This window comes from Phalaenopsis equestris, unplaced genomic scaffold (assembly GCF_001263595.1).
Source record: "Phalaenopsis equestris unplaced genomic scaffold, ASM126359v1 Scaffold000118, whole genome shotgun sequence".
Lineage (NCBI taxonomy): Eukaryota > Viridiplantae > Streptophyta > Magnoliopsida > Asparagales > Orchidaceae > Phalaenopsis > Phalaenopsis equestris.
The window spans coordinates 242184-263592 of NW_018164560.1; the positions used below are offsets into that span (position 1 = coordinate 242184).

Genomic DNA, 21409 nt, shown 5'->3' on the forward strand with positions numbered 1-21409 from the left:
AAAATGTTCATCTTTTGCCTAAAGTGTCCCATAAGATGAATTCAAGATGTGCCTAACACAGTTAAAATTCCTCAAACTTTGCTCATTTCATGAAATAGAGTGAATCGATGCATCTGGAACATCAAAATTACTAAAAAAAAGCAATGTGATCGAACATAGTGAAAAAGATAGACAAGAGGCAACATCATACAAATTTGGTTTGAAACATCTCGATCCAAATCAAAATCATCCAATCTTTGCCCATTTTCCAAATGGATTACACCAACATGTCCAAAAAGTTGTAAATACCTAGAAAGAACACTCATATTTCAAACAGAGGTGCTTTCCCAGGCAGTAGTCCCGAACGGTTCAACATTTAAGTCGGTTCAAAGTCTATTGCCACCCAAGAGACAGGTCGGCCCTCCTTAGGGATTGTGATGTAGATTAGAATTTTTTGTTCTCCTTAATATAAATAAGTGTTTGACTTGTTGAGGGCATTTGATTCTGTTTATGATTTTAAAGCTTTGTTTCATCGATTTCCTTTCATATGGAGAGTTGTTATCATGTCTCTTACAAGTGGTATTATTGTATCTTAATTGAGTATAGGTGGTGGTTCCCATTGGTGACCGTTGCTTCATCTTGCCTAATCTACCGGCCCACCCATTCTTTTAGCCTCCTAAGTATAGTTATCGACCTCAAACTTCACCATAGACCTTTATTTTAGATTTCAAATGATATAATTCTCATTACGCACATCTTAATGTCAACCAAGATCTTTAGATATTATCTAGAAAATCCTAGAACGATTTCAATATTGTTCGAGTTGCCGCATGAAAAAAGAACAACAATTGTGTTAAAAACAGAATGAGAATAATATCAGTGTTCAAGAGAAATGAAAATTTAAAATTTTAAAAAAAAAAGAGAGAAAAGTTTATCTATGTTAAAGGCAAACATAATTTTCAAATACAATGATAAAAAATTCAACATCAATAACGAACAAAAATTTGGCAAAAGAGAATTCAAACATAATACTACCCAAAATATATAAAGAAGAAATAATAAACAACTTAAAAAAAATACTTTTTTCCTTCTATCCCTTTATCTATTATTCCTCTCTAATTAAAATTTTTATCGAACCCGCTATATTAACACAACTCGCTATCTTCAACTTAGCAAATAAACATTGCATTAAATTTAATCTTATCTTTATACAATTTACAAAAGGTTTTCTTTCCTAACACCCAAGAACACCTAAGGCCATCCAAAAAGCAAGTCATAGGAGTTTAACCAACTAAAGAATGTGTTTGATTCAAACAGCATGCAAGCAAGCCGAACACAAATAGCTTGATTCATAAAAAAACTGAACACAAACAAATTTTTGTTCGGTCATGTTCTACTCATTTTGACTAGAATTAATTAAATAATTAAATAAACAATATTTTTATATTATTATTATGTTGTATTAAAAAAATGTTAATTTTTATTACTTGTGAATAATTTAAGCTAATTTCGAGTAGAACACAATGAAGAAAAATGATTCTTGTAGCCGACCCCACGTAGTAGGATTAAGGCTTTGTTGTTGATGATGTTGTTGTTCGAGTAGAACACAAGCTGAAATTCTAATTGAGTCAAACACGAACATGTTATTCACAAGTCATTTTGAACACAAGAATATTAAAAAAAAATCAAATGAGTCAAACACTAAGCACTAGCTTGCTTAAGCTCGGCTCGTTTACACACCTAACAACAGCCACCAACCAATTAAAAAGCAAAGAAATAAGATTTAAAAAAAAAGAAAATTGATGACATATGGCCATTACCTTTCAGTGAAATTCACGACTTCCCTCTCTCTAGTTCATGATTTACCCAGTTCCCATTCACCGCATTTGAGTTCCTTTCTTCTGATTTGCAGTTCTGAATAACTCTCTTCAGTTATTGATTTTGCCTGCCTTCGAGTTCACACCCCCCTTCCCCTTCCCAACTTCAAGTCGGCCTAACCGGAATCCCCCTGCCAAACAAACCCTAGCCCTCAACTCCGACACCCCTCCTCCATTTACAGTCACTAGAAGCCTCTTCACATGCATTATCCGACATGTTGAAGCTTAAGGTCAATGCCGATCTTGGCATCATTGCTTCCGTTGATGTCCAAAAGGGCTAGTTTGACTCAATAAGTTTACAAAGTTTCTTTTCTTCTTATTCATGATTTATTCACCTATGAATGTCAATGATTCTATTGAGGATTATTCCCAGTTAATTTTGACAAAAATAAGGCTTTAACTCCGCATTTAACAGAAATACTAGTGCAATTGGCACTATTTTATTTTTTCTTTTGTATTTTAAATTCGATGTCTCATCATGTGGTTGGTATCGTACAAGTAGGCTTTCTGCTTGGATGTGGATGTTTACTAATTAATTGTCTCATTCATGCCTTACTTCTCCTATGATTATCAAGATTGAGGGAATTATTTCCAAGGAGGATGACAAATCTTTTCTTGATGTAGTTTCGCGTTGAGTGCTAGTACTAGTGCTAACTATCAAAATGAGCATGTTCAATGTGTCAAGGATTCTCTCAGACATTTGTAGTGCTAGTACTAGTGCTAGTAATAGTGTTCGATTTATTATTCTAAGTCCACAAGCATATGTAGAAAATGTGGAGCATTTAGAAATTTTATTATTTTGACTGCTGACATTTATAGTATAGGAAAGTTTTATTTTCTTTAACATTAAACGAGTTAATCTAAATTTTAATTCCAAAGTACTAAACCCCATTCACATCAAACTTATTTCCACCTTTCATCGCAAAAAGCCCTCCCATCATCCCCACATCACCTATCCACTACAACTATCCCTAAACGAAACTATGGTAACTGATAAGGGGCCTCCCCCTGATGACAATAAATTTTCTCATTTTATAATAGAATTTATGCTACTACATGCTAAGAATTCAGCACCTATCCACTAAGCTTGATCAAAAGTTTCTTTGTCGTCATTTAGAGGGGCATTTAACCGAAGAATATTGCGTATATAAGAAATCTAAAACTAGCCCTTAAAATTCTTACAAAATGAAAGTAAAATTTTTCTATAATATCTTATCTAAAATCCAATCTATCTTCTAAAAAATTGACCCGAACCATAAACTCTCATAAAGGTCAAGACTGAATTTTCGGTGCCCACACAAAAAAGCGAGACAAAAAAGAATAGAAGCCCACAAAAAGTGGGAGAGCAACAAAAGCTGGCAACACGACATCCCTTACATATAGAAGGGGCTGACAACAAAAGTGCTATCGGAGCGCAAGCACGTGAATAAACAGTTGCATATACCAAGAGGCAACAGTGTCAAAAATCAAGCAAGCAATCACAATGCACGCTGCTGAGGCAGCGTGTAAGAAAAAAAGTCAAGATGAGATGAAAAGTGCACAAACACGTGAGTGCGCACAACCATGCACAAAGTCACGAGTCCTGAAAGTGAGATGGTGGTAGAGCAGAGCAAGAGCAAGAGCGCGATGTAGAGGGTTTTTAAATCTTTTACCATGTACTCCAATTTTTACTAAACATATATAGGAAATTATAAATATAAAATGATATAAATTATTGAAGGGAATCTTACTGTCGCAACAGCTCCTGTATACTCCCTGGGAATAATCATCTTTAAGAGGAAAGGCCAAAGGATATGCTGCAAAATAAAAAGAGAATAAAGCCAAATTAAAATTAGCAAGTCACTTGAATAAGTACTTATAATGATTATAAATTAATCTATTTTACTAGCCTATACTTGTAAAACAGGGAAGTGGTAAGGCATCAACGAAGTAAAATTTGTTGAAGCCCTACCTCCGATTCTGGAATGGTAATAGCCAGTAAAATAAGTCCTTTTTCACAGATAGCTTTCAACTTGGCTGGACTTACAGCTGATATATTCGCCTGATCAAAAATCAACTTATAATAGACATGTTGCAGTTCTCAAAATTTGGCTAGAAATGACATGCACAGACCTCAATTTTTCTATAGAAAGGCTGAAAGGGATTTCCCTTCCAAACGATCTCATTAGCGGGCTTCAAATATTTCTCATCATCTGATATAGCACAATGGCGAACGAGATATTCGATAAAAAACTCTGCAGAACTCCCGCCAAAGTAACAATGCAAAGCCATAACAAGAAGTAACTGGCAATAAAATAGCAAAAGCATCAATTCAGAATAAAAAAAAAAAAAAAAGATAACCTTAGATATCCCGCTGCTTAATAAAACTATTGTTGCTTAGGTAGATGTCGAGTTCATGAAAAGCTAACCATTACCACAAGTTTCAATTTTAAGTGGTTGGCACACATAAACAATGTTATGGGCCAAAGCTGCTCTAGCCCAACATAAAAAAAGGGAAAGTTGCCTTAGTTGCTACTGCCAAAAATTGTGTATCTTGAAGCAGAGCTTTAAACGTCCATATGATGAAAACACCCTTGATAGAAAGTCATAGTACGCATAATGTACAGTCTTTAACTAAAACAGCCAACTGATCAATCATTGCAGCTCCTCAACACACTTCCAGCTGTGCAATCACCACTAACCTCTACAATGCCCCACCCCCTATCCCACCAGCACAAGCCCCAGTTACATCATTAATAAATCAATGAAAATTTCCTGAATCATTTCCTTTTTTATCATTTTAACAGCTTACAACCGTCTCAAACATTTCCATTTAAACTTTGCATTCATTATTAGTTTATCATTTTTTTACCGCCAATCAACCTTAGCCCTACTCATAACCCATCATACAGCATGTTCCATCAACAAAACCATAAAACTGCAGCTCAATCAGAAAACAAATATTACCAAATGCTTACCGAGCTTTTGAACCAGGGAATTAAACAGGAAAGTATTTTAAGACAGTAGCAAAAACAAAAAAAATCATAGAAACTGATGAGAAAAGTAAGATGGAACCTCAGCAAGTGCCTTTCGCACACCTAAACTCTGCCCAACTAAAAGTGATTTCACAACTTCAATAAGTAAATTCCTTTTAGCATGCCAAGCTTCCAATAACCTTGGTAAAAAAGAATACAAAAGTCAGAAACAAATGACGGATTCAAAACGATTTTAAAAAAATCTTATCCGTTGAATTGTGTATAATAAAACCTCGGCAAGAGATTTTTTATGGTACAGAGCGCTCCAACCACAAAATGTTCATCTTTTGCCTGACATTTCTGGAAGAAAATTATTAACATCAAATACTAAATTTAAAAAAGAAAGAATTAACTTTGCAATTGTAACCATGATAAAGTACATTCTAATTAGAAATGCTGTTGCTTCTATACACAAAATAGCACTCACACTCAGAAGGAAGGCATACAGATCCTCCGGATAAACTGAACCAATAACAAGAAAACAACGCTGAATCTCATTATATGCCTGACACACAAGAGAAAAAATGTATCATTAATTAGTTTACAGACTAACAGGAAAACTGAACAATTAGTATCCTAAACCTTTCAAAATAGACAAATTGGTGCCCAAGCATGGAGAAATTATAGCATTGCTCTGGAAAATAAACTAAAATCGCCCACTTGAATAGTCAAACAAAATGAACTTTCTAATCAAAAGATCAATGTAAAACATCAATATTAGTACTTCAAAAAACAATTAATTAGTAAAAGGAAAAAAACTTAATGATCATAGCAAGATGACTTCACTATGATAATACACGTCAGTCAAGGGGATACAATTTAATTCACAAAAAGAAAACACATGCTCATTATGAATAAAACCAACTGCATTCATCGCCAGAAAATGCCCAGTTGCAAGCTTAGAACTAATAATACAAGCTTTTCTCGTTTAAGAGCCCCTAAATTATTGAAACAAAAAGGGAACATTATAACTTGGTAAAGGAAAGACTAGAGTATGAACAACCCGCAAAACAACTAGAAGCCTCCTTTGATAGTTCAAAAAGACGCAAAACAACTAGAAGCCTCCTTTGATAGTTCAAAAAGATGTAAGCAAATCAAAAGGGGATATAAACATACACTGCCACAAACTACAATAGTAGATTATAATGTTGAGAAAACAGAAGCCTTCCTCTGACAGATGGGACATATTAAGGATAATTTAAAAAAAGAACCAATAACTCAAAAATAACAAGAGGATAAAAGATTGATCAAATGAAAGAAACGATGTCAAAATTTTATATGCCGTTAGTAAAGCTGACAGTTATTGATATAGGAATCACCTTTAGTCCTTTCGAAAAACCTGGATGATCATCATTGTTATTACCAATGTATGCCATAGGAAGAAGTGTAGACAAAAGGCTATTTAGATCCTGAAAAGACAACATTATGAAAATAGCAAACAAATAAAAGGTAGATAAAATCAAGCAAAAGAGTTTCAGCAGCCAATGGTAGGAGTATCATCAAAACTATGAATTCATGCTATGAAGTACAAATTTGTAAGAATGAAAGACACGTTAACAGGAAAAAAGATGCATAATTTATAAAAAAACAAGCTGCGGGTGGATTGTAAGGTATGCTCCTACTAATGAACGGAATGAACAATTCATGCATGCAACATGCCATCATAAGATATGACAACTAGTGATTTCCTATGTGCACTTAGGTGTGTAGTAATTTGCTGAAGGTGTGCTATCTTTATTTGGCCCTGCTAAGTGAGCCAGGAGGATTTTTTCTTGAAAACATATGAGAAGACTTTTGACATAATCGACAATAAACTGCACCAATACTCCCATAACTTTATAAATCTCAGTATTTATCCTACCTAGATCAAATCTTAATCTTTATTCATCATTTTCAAATTCAAGCGGCCTAAAATTTTATATCAGTCTATATTAAAACTATGATTTTATTCATTTATGGAACGAAATTTCTTGCTTAAAATTATCACTTCATAAGTTCGGCCCGCGTGGGATCACTATTATCTTTTTGTTTTCTATATTTTGTTTATATTCTATTCTGTTTATGTTTTAACTTTTGATCTAAATTAAAGCTTTTTTGGTTGTAGAAGTTGTTTTTAAAATACTCAAAACATCTTTTAGATGTTTTGACTATTTAAAACCAAGGTGATTTCTTCTATTAACATAAAACAAAAATATATAAAAATTATACTTACCAAGCATGTTTCATAAAATAAAAGTGATAAAAAACAGACTCAAAACACCTTTTAGGTGTTTTGTCTATTTAAAAACAAGGTGATTTCTTTTCATAACATAAAACAAAAACATACAAAAATTATACTTACTAAATATGTTTTCAAAAATAAAAGTGACATAAAATGGGCCCTTCATTATCAGCCTTCATATTTCATTCTTAACAAAGATCCTATTATCATAGCCCAAAATACATTACCAACTTTTTTAATTTTTAAATCAGCTATTTCAAATATCCCATGTTATTTAGATAAGAGAGTCAAATTGAATTTTTTAAGTTAACCCAAACTTAATGTAAGTTAAAACCATTCTATCAAAAATTTATAAAATTCCTAATAAAATTTATTTCAATTATTCCATCAACTTGAACCAATGTCACAACAGCCTCTATCAAACAGCCATAACTCCTACATTACGCTAAATAGCGATTTTAACATGATTTTACCAAACATTCATCTGTTTTACTTGATAACACAGCAAAAGACAACACAAGACAGAAGTGCCAAAAGAAACCGAAGATGTAGGAAGTTCTAAATCTAAAAACATAAAAAGTGATACAACCTAGCATGCCCTGTATAACTCATATATAACTGTTCCGTATATAAACAAATAGGAAAATAAAAATAGTTTTTCTAACCACCTCAAAATCAAGCAGAGGAGGACCATTTTCTGCATAGTTTTTCCCACCTCAAAATCAAGCAGAGGAGGACCATTTTCTGACAATAGGCAGGCATTAAGAAAATTATGTAGACTGCATGAGGCAAGAAATGCCATCTCTAGATCTTTACGATACCTGAGACAGAAGAAAAAAATAATAGCCTGTTTTTTTATATTGATGTATCATTCAAAAGATAAAAATAATTTTATGAAAAAAAAAATGGATGGCTCAAATTCTCATCTAGTTACCCAAAATGGTATGCTTACAAGTCCAATATTGTTGGAACAAGTTTTGGTAATGCTGCCTTTAGTTGAGATCTTGAGATGAGACCAACCATTTGCCCTAAGGCCTCTACAGCGGATAGGCGCACCTGTAAACAAAAATATTTAATGATTGAAATAAGGACATTATGTTGTCGGCTTTTATCTGATCCAGCGCTTCTGCCTGTATTTGTGTTTGCAAAGGGTGGATTGAGCAAGCACTAAGGCGCTGTACAAAGAAGTGCGTGAATTGCAGTCTAATATTGAATATTAAAGAAATACAAAAAAGAAAGGTTAATTAATGGATAAAGATGAAAAAGGCTTAGTTGGCATCCGACAACTAAAAGAAACTATTGCATCTGGTAATGCAATATTTTGCTTGATATGTATAAGTTCCATCAAGTGTTTAAATTGTCACGCAATTGTTGGACACTCAATGATACCGGAATTTAATGAACACCCAATGGAAGTCAAATATTATAATTGAATTCAAATTTGAAATTACAACAATGCGGAAATATGAAATTGTAACAAAACAACACATAACGCTGGAGGGTTGGATCAACACTAAAGGGTTGGATCTAAGGTGGAGTTGGTGTCAGCTAGGGATTTGGACCTCCGGGGAGATGGCAAGAGGGTCGGCTAGCACACTAGAGGGTGGCGGCGGCACTGGGGGAAAGTGGCGGTGGCAGGGGGATGGCTGAGCAGCAAGGACATCGTGAGGGTGTTGTCCTGAGGTGTGGCAGCAAGGTTGGATGGGAAAAAAGCATGACTTGTTTTATGGGTGGCGGCAGCAATGGGGGAGTGACGAGTGTGAAGGGGTTTATGCAAGAAAGGATGGAAAGGATAGAAAAAGGATAAACACCATCTTGAGACCAAAATTCAACCAAAACACCACTTAGAACCCCAAGATATAACCTGTGAAGGGAAAACAAACGATGATGGCTGCTCCGAAACAAAACACAGCAAATCATAAACCCTAAACACTTGATTGGGAGACAATTCAAGCCTTAGAGGGCCAGTCGAACCCTCAGAAGCCTAGACCAAACTATTCAAGGTGCGCCAGAAGCAAATCACTAATTCAGGTGTCCTAAGCGCAAAAACCCCGTGTTAGTCTCGCTCGATTCGGGAAGCTTTGACCACATCCGTCGAAGCTAGAATGTTCAGTCCATCATGAGGTTGGATCGGCCCCTCCTTTCCATTGGGAGGAAATTATTCCCCACCTTCCTGTCCTCGTTTCCCGCCTACTCATCTATTTATATGTGTTTTTATGTTGTAGGGCTTAGCTTATGTTGTTTTCTTATTTCAGTTTGTGAGGGCAGCCGTCAGCGCCCTATTTTCCCCTTCGAGAAATGTATTTGTTGGTCCCCAGTGATGATTTATCTTCTTCGACGTCCTCAACCTCCTCTCCTTGCCACTTCCTAGTTTTCCTTGCACCCCCATGCTCCCAGCTGCCTATTGCCTTTTTCGCAGCTTCTCACATCCACCCGCCAGTTCCGAACCTTGCCCTTGCTGCCAGCACCTTTTCCCGCATCCAACAGCCAATTCCAAGCCTGCTCTTTCCGCCAGTTTCCTACCCACCTTCGACTACAACAACACTTTCTATCTACCCCACCCTGTCATATCTGTAACGCCCCTTTTCCTTCCTACTGCAACCCAAACACCCCTCCTTCCTGCTACAGCCTAAAACCTTCCTCCAACCCACCTGGCCACAGTAACCCCCATTTCAACTCAAGTCTGTTGTCATAGACCCATATTCAATCCTCCTATTCCTGTCGCTACCCTCAACCTACCCTTCAGCTGCTACCCAACCTCCAAATGCACTTTTCCCCAGTCGACCAGCCACCACCACCCTTCACGAGTTCCCCAGGTGTCATTTTTATGGTGGTTATCGTTTATTTCCTATTTTTGAAAAGACTTTGTTGTAAGCTTTAAATTTTAGCAATAAAATTCTTGTTTTCATTATAGTTTGAGTTAACTCCAATATCATTTGATATAAGAGCTAGTCTAACCGTAGTTCTATCCTAAGGTTTCCTAGCATCCTACAAAACTCAAATATTTTCTTTCCTACTGTCAAATACCCTTTCCACTACCACATATCCCTAACCCTAATTTCCCCCACCTGATTTTCGAAATCAGCAACCTTAAACTATTTTTTTATCCTCTCACTGCCCAACCCTAAACTCTAACCATACAACTGAGGAGATAGATGCCCAAGCCTACCCAGAAAGAGAGACAACGAGAGATCTGTCAACTTCAGTGAAGGCTTGCGGATATTGAGAATGAAATCCAATAGTAGGTTCCTCTTAATCGTGATCAAGAGCATCAAAGGAGAAAACGAGAGAATTTGAAGATTAAGTAGGAGACACGGTACTAGTTCCTATCAACTTACTACAGACAGAAGGTGCAGACTCTAGCTTCAGAAGTGGAAAGTTCATGTCACCGAGCAACCCCCACATCTTACAACCAAAGTTCAACATCAGCATCTTATAGCCAGAGGACACCCAGAAGAACACCCAAGACGACCCCGTCAGAGGGCGAATTGAATCAGAGTGGTGAGCAGGTGAAACTAATTTGCATCTCTAAATTTGTCACAGTCAGGAAGTGTTGCAAATGCCCCGAATTTGAGCATGTTGAATCAGAATGTAAAATTAGGGTTAAACTGCTTCACCGAGCAGAGCATCATTGAAATTTTGGGTAATGACACCAAAAACACTGAATTCAGTGAGGAAATAAATGAGTCTCAGCTTCCAAGTGAAGAGGTAAACGGTGATCCAGAAGAATTTACAGAATTCATAGAGGATTCTCGATTATCAGCCAACGAGAAAGAGTCACCAACAATTTTAGTTAACGCTGAGATAAAGGTTTCAGCTGAGACAACAGCAGTCGTTCTGGAAGATAGTGACCTCGATGTAATGGGCATTCAAGCATGAAATTGTGGTGCCTTGAGTCACAGTTTTGTTGACGATGAGATGAGCATCAGCAAAGCTGACCTTGGATGCCCCAAAGGATCATGATTTGGAGAAGCACACATCAAATACAGGGCCGGTACAAATAAGAGAAATGCAGATTTTTCAGATGTATAGACACATTCCAGAGATATCCCTGTAGATGGAGGTCCAGCATGTCAGAAGTGAGGTCATTTTGTGCCTTGTTAGGAATATTATGTGGAGTTAATCGGAGGTTATTTTCAGTTCAGCTTGGTACCCCCCATCACATGGTCAAACGGTAAAGATAAACCCCAGCTTGGTAATGAGTCTGAGGAGCTTGATAGTGATGGAAATTCTTCAATGGGATCCAAGTCCTACCGATGAAGAAGAGCTCCCTCCTGAGCTAGTGAGAGGTTTCACCCCAGAGTGGATTTCTACTCATAATAATTTATCAGTTACATCATATCGAGTACGAGGAGGGGAAGAAGCATGTTACAACTAGGATGGTGCGATACCTGATTCGTGTGAATACTCGTCTATCTACAGTTCCAGTTCAGGTTGTGTCAAAGGTGGACTGATATTTTTTCTAACGGAATGTGCTTTGGAACAACGTCTACTTGATCGACGTGCCAGAGGACATGAGTCCTGCGACGAGGAGTCAGAAGCTTCGACAAATGAAGTCGAAGCTCCCCAACCACGAGAGACTGGTGCGGGCTTGAGAATGAATAGGGCCCAACCAGTTCAACAGGAGAAGGTTCAGACCAGCAGGAGGCTAGACAGGCCCCTCCCTCTTTTCATCTCCCCCTTCCTATTTTTGTTTCTCACCTACTCCTGTTCTATTCATATGTGTTTTTATGCCTTAGGATTTTTATGTTATTTTTTTATTTCAGTTTGTGAGGACAGCCGTCGGCGTCCTACTTTCCCCTTCGAGGGTTGTATCTGATGGTTAGAGTGGTGCTCAGGCCATATCCTATCCCCGGTGGTGATTTATCTTCTCTGATGTCCACCTCCACCTCCACTCATTGTTGCTTGTTGGTTTTCCCTGCAACCCCATGCTCTCAGCCGCCAACTACCTTTTCCGCAGCTTCCCGCATTCAACCTCCAGTTCCAGACCTTGCCCTTGTTGATGGCAGCTTCCCGCATCCAGCCACCAATTCCAGACCTTCTCTTTGCCGCCAGCTTCCTGCCAGCCTCCAACCACAACAACGCTTCCTATCTTCCCCCTCCTTGCTATACCTGTAACGCCCGTCCTCCTTCCTACGACAACCCCAAATGCCTCCTCCTTCCCACGACAACCCCAAATGCCTCCTCCTTCCCACGACAACCCCAAATGCCCTCCTCCTTCCTACTACAGCCCAAACACCCCTCCTCCTTCCTGCTACAACCAAAAATCCTCCTCCAACCCTCTGACCCTTACAGCAACCCCCATTCCAACTCAAGCCCTCCTATTTATGCTGCCACCCTCTAATTACCCTCCCGCTACTGCCCAACCCCCATATGCACTCTTCCCATGCCAGCTAGCCACCACCCATCCCTTTGCCAGCGCCGCAGGATATCCTTTTTATGTTTGTCGTCATTTATTACTTATTTTTGAAGAGTCTTCATTGTAAGCTTTGAATTTTAGCAATAACATTCCTGTTTTCATTGTGGCTTGGGTTAACTCCAGTAACAGTCTCCTCATGGTCTGGAGTCATGTCAGCCACGTTGAAGGTGGCGAAGCTGTTGGGATTGGAGAGTCTTCCATTGCATCTCTAGAAGCACATGAATTCCATTGTCGGATGCACTACACACAACACTTGAGAAGGTTTCCTGAATTGCGAGTAACCATCTCTATCTATCTAACCATATGTGGGCATATTGTTGAACTGAATTGAAACTTCGTGCTAAGCATACTTCGTAGTCCTCCCAAAATAGCTTAAGTTTGCCTCATTCCACTCTAAAGTGAAGACAGACTAAACCTCTCTTGTTGATGGCAACCCTGGCGGTAATGGTTAGGATATCTTAAAACTCTCACTATAGTGTCTGCTCTATGTCTGATATGGTTGTTCTGTCTCACTACCCTCTAACATCACTAAAACAAATCCTACTAGCACCTCTTCAATGGCAAGAGTACCTATAAGCTCAAACTCAGCAGAAAGTAGAAGAACTATACGCTTATTCATCCTTGATAAATGAATAATTGTTCTTGAACTCATCATGCTAAATATTGTGATCAAACTGTCATGGTCTCCCCAACAATATGTGAAAGGCATTCATGGGTGCAACAACACACCACATTTGGTCATGCAATTGATCCTCAATAGAAAACTCTAGAAGGAACCTATCAATGCTAACTCTATTCCCCTTCTTCAACTAAGTCACTGAATATGTCTGAGAATATCTCTACGTAGTGAGACACAACTTGTTCATCATTAGTGTAGACACCGCATGCTCAAAATTACTTCCATCAATGATAAGAGTGCACGCATTTTGTCACGACCAAGCCCGAGGCATGAAATTAACCAAGACAGAAACAAACCGTCTTGGTAGGAAGAACGATGGAAACTAAGTTTTCCATTTTTTTATAACTAACTATTAAAAAATGAATAATTTGCTAATCAAATTAAACTAAAGCAACATAGTTAAATTTACCCCGCTATTGGTTGTCCACATCTACTAAATGATATCGAAATTTAATGAAACATTGATAGAAAACAAATATTATTACTAAATTCAAATCAGAAATTACAACAAAATAATATGCAAATTTTAAATTGCAACAAAACAGCACACAATATTAGAACTTGGGTTGGATCTAGTGGGGAGATGGTGTCAGCTAGGAATTTGAACCTTCAGGGAGGTGGCAAGAGGGTCAGCTAGCACACTAGAGAGTGGCAGCAGCAAAGAAAGAAGGTGGTGGCTAGAGGGGGGGATCGATGAGGTTGTTGCCTTGGGTCGAGGCAGCAAGGTTGGATGGGAAAAATAGCAATGGTGTTGTTTTGGGTGGCAGCAGCAATGGGGGAGCGGTGAGGGTGAAGGGTTCGATGCTAGAAAGGATAGGAAAGGATATTGACACGGGAATTTTTGTGTAGCCGGTTGAACCGACCAGCCTTCATGGGGCCTAGAATTGTTGTCCTTTCCCTCTCCCAATTTCCTATTTTACTCACTTCCATAGAGCAAATTTCTTCCTCTTATATTCCTTCTGCCCTTTCCCTCTCCCAATTTCCTATTTTACTCCCTTCCATAGAGCAAATTTCTTCCTCTTATATTCCTTTTCCTATTGCAATTCCTTTCCTATGTCTAGTCCTTGCTTATTTCTCTTCCTCTCCTATTTCTATCAATTCCTCTTCTATTCCTCGCCTTTTTTTCTATTTCGTTCCCAACTCTATTTCCTTCCTATTCTAACTACAAGTACCTATTATAAATACATTGTTTGTTATATTAGGGTTCAGTTTTTTTATCTTCCTGATTTCAGAATTTCTGTCCCAGCCGCCAACGGTGGTTGTTTTCCCTTCTAGGGTTGTATTCTGAAGGCGAGGTGTTGTTTCGGCCGTAACCCGTTCAAGGTTGTAACTCGTCCATAACACAAACTGAGACCTAACCCTAATTTTTCCTTGCTAATTTTCAAAATCAAAAACATTAAATCATTATTTTTGCGCTCTTTCACCTCCCACTCCAAACCCTAGCCATATCACTAAGGAGATACATACCCGAGCCTACCCAATAAAAAATACAGCGGATGATCCATCAATTTCAGCAGAGGTGCGGATATCGAGGATGAAACCCAAGGGTGAGATTACCCACTGTCGGAATCTAAAAAATAAAATGGGAGCAAGAGACGAGGATCTGAATTCCTTCCATAGGGAAGACTTCAACGATGCAGAAAACCGACCATGACGCTTCGGAATCCAGAATCAAAGAAGACTGAGAGAAGTGCCACCATATAGAAAACAGGAGAATCTAAAGATGAAGCAGGAGATCCACCAACTTATTATAGACAAAAGGTTCAAACTGTAGCTTCAAAAATGAAGAAATTACATCATCGAGCGACCACCATGTCTTGCACCTAGAAAAACATCTAAGTTGACCCTATCAGAGGAAAAACAGAGTCAGAGTGAAAAATAGGTGGAACAAATCTGCATCCCTAAATTAGTCCCAGTTAGGAAGTGTTGTAAGTGTCGCGGATTTGGGCATGTTGAATCAGACTTCACAACCGGGGGGGTGATCTATTTCACCAGGCAGGGCGTTCTTGAAAAATAGGATAATAACACAATAGACGCTGAAGATAGTGAGGACACAAAGTTGGGTTAGCTATCAATTGAGGAGGTAAAGATGCACATAGTTCCAGCTAAACCCATGAAAGAAACTCCAACTAACTTCACTGTGAGTGTCCAAGACAGTCTTGAGTTCGAGAGAAACTAACACCAAAGGCATTATAACCCCATATAAGAAAAATTCAGACCATTCAGATCTACAGACACATTCCTGAGTTGCTCCTACTGAGGGAGGTCGAGCACGTCAGAAATGAGCCCCTTTTGTGTCATATCGAGAAAATTACATTGAGTTCAATAGTCTACACACCATCTGATGTCCAAGCAGAAGGGATGAACCCCAGTCTTGAAATTTGTCTAAGGAGCTTGATAGGGAAGGCAATTCTTCAGTGAGATCTAGATCCTATCAGTAAAAAGGAAGTCTCTGTTGAGTGGTTGCTAGTAAAAATGGTGCAACTTGACAAAGAGTCCACCCCAGAGTTTGTCTCTCCTCACCTATTAGTTTGTCAGCTACATTCTACTAAGTATGAGAAGTAAGCGAAGAATGTTACAGTCTACCAAGTATGAGAAGTAAAAGAAGAATATTACAGGCATAATTGCTCAAGAGTTGCATTGTGGGAACCTACATCTACATGCAGCCCCAACTTAGAACGTGTCAAGAGATAACGTTTATTTGTTCTATCAAAACGTGTTGTGGAATAACAATAACGACATGACCAACCTACCAGGGGACCATTATCTATGCTACATACAACATGCTACAAGTAGTCAAAAGATTCGATGAATGAAGTCAAAGCTCTCCCAACCCCGAGAGACTGCCGCGGGGCTTGTTGGATGCCCGGCTGAACCGGTCGCCTTTCATGGGGGTTGGAATTACCGCCCCTTCCCTATCCCAATTTCCTATTTTACTCCCTTACATAGAAGAAACTTCTTCCTCTTCTATTCCTTTAATATTTCTATTCCTTTCTCATTTCCAATCCTTGCATATTCCTCTTCCTTTCCTATTTCTATTCCTTATCTATTTCCCTTCCTTTCCTGTTTCTATTCCTTCCTCTTCTATTCCTTGCATTTTTCTATTCTCTTCCTAACTCTATTTTCTTCCAATTCTAACTACTAGTACATATTATAAATATGTTGTTTGTTGTTTTAGGGTTCAATTTTTTTGTCTTCCTGATTTCATATTTTCTACCGCGCTACCCATCGGCGTCTATTTTCCCTTCTAGGGTTGTATTCGAAGGCGATGAGGTGCTCCGAGTTTAACCCGTCTAAGGCAGTGATCTTTTCCAATATTTCGAGGGGTGCTCCGGCTGTAACTTGATTCCGCGGAAATAGTTATATTTCCCTTCACACCTCGCCTATTCGTTGCTCGTATTCCCCATGCCACCCCCTCCTGTTTCCGGCCGCCATCCCCCAAAACCTCTCCATTTCGACTGCCAGCCTCATCCACCACTTCCCATTGTTGCCGCACACCTCCTTATTCCCCAAAACTTGTTGTCCACTCGCTGCTTTCCCTGTCGCCGCCCCTAAGTCCCTGTCTCGTTGCCTCCAACCAATCCCTCAATCCACTGCCCAACCCCTGTCCACCATCCTCACCGCCACTCTAGGGTATCTTCCATGTTTGTATTGTTATTATTTAGAGTCTGTGTTTACAATCTTTTTTTGAATTTCAGCAATAAAATTCTCATTTTCATTGTCATTTGGGCTAACTCGGGTATCAGACATAGGAAGGATAAACACCACTTGGAGATCAAGATACAGTCAGAGCCCCACTTGGAACCCTAAAATATAGCCCATAGAAGGAAAAGAGACGTCGAAGACTGCCTCGAAACAAAACATAGCAAAAACTAAACCTTAAACACCACAAAAGTAAATATATAGTCTGAAGATAGCTAGGAGTGGGCCCAACTCCAATTGGACGGCAATTCCAAATAGAGAAGGTCAGCCGGCCCCTAAGAAGCTTGGACCAAGCCGGTCCGTGTGCGTTAGGTGCAGACTCGCGGTTCAGGCATCCTAGGCAAAGACGCCTCGTGTCACTCGACTTCCAAACTTCAACTTACCATTGCATGCCTTCACCATAATGCAAGAATTCACATTTCTCATTCAGTTCAATTAAAAATTTTGGTTCACACATAACTATTAGCAGTGAAAGGTTGGATGTTTAAACTATATCAAAGATGATATTGTCTGATGAGATGGATTAGCAGGTCAAGCTGTGTGGTACCAGCCTTACAACGTGCTGGGCGTTACTGAGCTTGTCTACCAATATGATCTGTTTAGGATTAGTTAACTGTAAAAAATGAATAAAATTTTGGCATTTAATTTGGTTATTAAATTAATTGTGAACGAGCTATTACATGTAATGCCTCTTGAAATCAACATAAGACTAAATTTGAATATGTGGTTCTGAATAGTATTTCGTATCCTCTGGAACTATTGGAAAATCTTTTCAACTTCTGCCAGTAAAATTTTTTGGATAGCAAATTGGCATGCATATTAAGTGCTTTATTTTTCATTTGCATTTGGAAGTATTTAGAATTCTCAGACCAAAAAAGAAAATTCATCTTTACTTGCTTGATTTCAGAATGGAGGTTGCAGGGTTGGAGTTTGTTCTGCAACTTGATCACAGTAGGTGAGGTGTTTCTTATGATCCAAGGCACATCACATATATTTTGGAGCCACTACTGTTGAAAAAATGTCAGGCGTAATGAGGTCTACGTGAACATATGCATTTTCTAAATTCACATGCCGTTTTAAGAGGATATGGAAAACAAAAAAATTTGAGAATTGAATTCCTGCCATAAATTAGGATTATGTTGTTGATTTTTGTTGTGTGAGATTAAAATACTTAGATGGCCTGATTTTGAACCATCTATGAATAACTGAGGACAGAACGTGGTAAATTGTAGTTTACTCCCAACACACCCCATGCTCCTAGTTTGATAATTACATGGTCAGTTAGCGGGCCATGATGGAATATTTCATATCTTCATTTGAGTATGTAAAATGAATCAAGGAGAAATATCGAAAGAATGAGAAAATAACAAGGATGGCAAACACCGAGATGATATGTTATACCTTCAGGTCCCGAGAGCTTGCCCAAACCCTTAGCAATAATTCAAAAACAGAATTCAGAAATGATCTGCAGCAAAATCCAAATATCAATCTAAAGGTATAATCTGATATGATGAAATTTGGTTGCAATAAAAAAAATATGAAAGCTTACATTACATCGCTATCAAGCACAGGATGTGATGGAAAGTCACCAATATACTGCCAAGTAGCCTCACACCAGCACTTAAATGCTGAAAAGAAATATCCATAGAATTTATCAACCACAAAATAAGCTCAGGCAGGAATTATAACTAGTAAATTGCACATTCACTGCAAAAAGGCTTCCCACCAACGCGGGGTTCTGGTTAGTGGTTGATGCAAGCATCCGCACCCTGCATCTTCCAAGGTTGTTCCCATAATATCATCAAATAGGAGTGTAATTATGGCATAATAGCATGAATTAGTTTCCAGATCACAGCTCTTATATTGATGTAGGATGAAAAGATTATGATGATAGCGTACAATGATGCATATTTCTAAAAATTGCATTAATTTTCTTGGATTTTTAAACCCACAAAAGAAAGGGTTATCATTTGCATTAAAAAATAGCCGCAAAATAAATGATACCATTTGCAAAAATTGGTTTTTGACTATCCTTTACACTTCCAATTATGGGCAACACCCGTAAAAGAACATCTTTCAGGCGAGGAGTGAACTTCAAAGCTTCAGATGAACAAATAAGAATATCAGTTGTTCTGAAAACAATAGCTGCAACTGATGAAAAAGAATAGAAAGCAAGAAAAGAGAAATAGAAAAAAAAACCTTCAGCAGAAGCAAAATCTGCAAGAATTTGGACCATGGCTGGAAGAGCTGAATTAGGTCCAGAGAGATGAAAAAATATTTCCTCCATCATCTGTCATTCCAATGAAAGAACAATTGGGCAGTCAACATGGATTACTGCTATAAAAAAAGGCAGAGGATACTAAAACTTTTCTAGCCAATATGCAGAAGGTACACAATGCCATAAACAACAACAACAACAAAACCTTTATCCCACCAAGTGAGGTTGGCTACATGAATCTTTTTTCTCCATTGCGTCCTATTTAGTGTCATATTTTCATTTAATCCTAATAAATTAAGATCTTTTTTCTTTTTTATTCTTGTTCTTGTTTATGTTTTTAAATAAAATGAATTATGTTTGGTATGTTATAACACGTTTAGTTGTTTTTAAAAACACTCAAATCAATTTTTAGATGTTTTCAAAGTTTTAAAAACAAGCTAATTTATTTTAAAAACAAAATATAATATCATGCAAAAAATGAACTAAACAAACCCTAGTTAAAATAAAAGCAAAAACAATAAAAATAAACAAAAATCAAATGTTATACCAAACAAGCTCTACATAAAGCTAATGATTTTTTGGTAAAATCTACCAATCAACATTCAGTCTGCCGTCTGGCTATCTAAAGTGATGTGACAGCAGAAATTGTTTGGTAAAATCTACTACGATATGGATGTAACTTCAGTGAATGATCAAGAGGATGAGATTCGTATAAAACTATTCTAACATCCTAACTACTATTTGTATAAACCAGTTAAACATTGTTGTCTAATTGCATTACTGGTTTGCGCAAGTTCACCTCAAACATAAGTTATCGACTTATTAGCTACGTCAACAAGCTAGCCGATTTATTAGTCTAATGAAGAGCTTGATAAAAATAATTCAATTAAAAAGTTTAATGATTATTATTAATCAACAAGTTGATAAATATGCTATTAATTTTTAATAAAATAAACAATTAGATAGCCACCATTTAGAGTAATTAATCTCTAATTAGCCTAATTATTATGTGAATGTAATTGTGTTGCGATATGCTCATATGCACTAGCACTACATTGTCATTTGATGTGTCCGTGTACATCGTGTAGTAAAGCAGCCTTGCGAACTGATGTAGATGCCTACTGGGTAAAACTAATATCTAAAGTATTAGCTATTTTGTGAAAAAATAAAAATTATTGCAGCTGCAATATGTGTGACTAAATAAGTAAAATAAATATTCAATACATTATTTATTATTATAATATGAAAAATCAATCATAAACATTATACCATTAACTAAAATGATGAATTACATTATTTATTAAATAGAATAGTGCAAGCGCACCTCTAGAAAACAATCTAAAAAGTTGCTTTTCTCATCGAAGTTAAACGCTTGTTGACCTCATTTTGAGGTCATTATTCTTTTCCTTAGAATCTTAGGATCTAGCTCTAGGGGTTCCTATCGACTATCTTAGAAAACTAGTATTGAAATTCATCCCTTTTAGAAATTCCAGCCACTTCCTATTTCTCTTGTGATGTCTCGCATTGATGATCTCAAAACCATCGTCTTGTGGTCGAGTGGTCAAGAACTATCACTAGAAGACTCAAGGAGAAGTTCTCAATAGGATCTCAAGCTCTGAAAAAACCTCTTCAGGATTTTATCATCACACACACACACACACAAAATACACAAAATTCACTAAGTTGCACAAGATCGGACTAAAATTGAACTTAAAGGATGGGTGAAAATACGAACTTCTCGGGACGACCTCCGACGACAAAATGGAACGCGTCTGGGACACCAATTTTAGCAAAAAAAGACACTCATATTGTCATAGTTCCGCACACGAACAAATTGCACACAAATCGATTAATTTGTCAAAATGACCTCTAACGGTGAAACAGACCCCGTCAGCGCGTCCGGAACGTCAAAATTACCTAAAAAGGACATTCAATTTTCTACAATCTGACGCACAAACGAAAATGCATAAATCAAATTTTATTTTTGAAATATTAAATATTTTTATATATTTATATTATTATTTATAATCTTAATTATAATCTTAAACCCTATTTTTTCTATTCCCGCACACTTAATCCTTCGTTAGACCTCGCAGCTTAGTCGGCGCTTGGCTCGTCTCCCTCGTGTACCCTAGCTCCAGTGGACGATCCACACATTGATCTCCTTCTCTCTCGACTCTTCTCCTTCCTCGTGTGGCCGCTCGACCTCTCGACTCTCCAATCGTGGGAGCTCAGCTGGTCAACCCCTCTTCTTCTCGAGGCTTTACTTTCTCCTCATTTATGTGGATGATTCACTACCG

At 37.7% G+C, this 21409-nt stretch overlaps 1 protein-coding gene across 1 annotated transcript in view; it reads right to left on the bottom strand.

Annotated features, from left to right (window-relative positions):
• Positions 1 to 21409, bottom strand: part of LOC110021062 (protein SHOOT GRAVITROPISM 6) — a 156878-nt gene that overhangs the window by 121467 nt on the left and 14002 nt on the right. The window contains 13 exon segments of the mRNA XM_020719393.1: positions 3587 to 3652; positions 3808 to 3897; positions 3969 to 4139; positions 4911 to 5010; positions 5103 to 5170; positions 5298 to 5375; positions 6190 to 6279; positions 7807 to 7912; positions 8044 to 8147; positions 18293 to 18356; positions 18441 to 18519; positions 18896 to 18991; positions 19091 to 19181. Of these exon segments, the coding sequence (XP_020575052.1) occupies positions 3587 to 3652; positions 3808 to 3897; positions 3969 to 4139; positions 4911 to 5010; positions 5103 to 5170; positions 5298 to 5375; positions 6190 to 6279; positions 7807 to 7912; positions 8044 to 8147; positions 18293 to 18356; positions 18441 to 18519; positions 18896 to 18991; positions 19091 to 19181 (1203 nt within the window).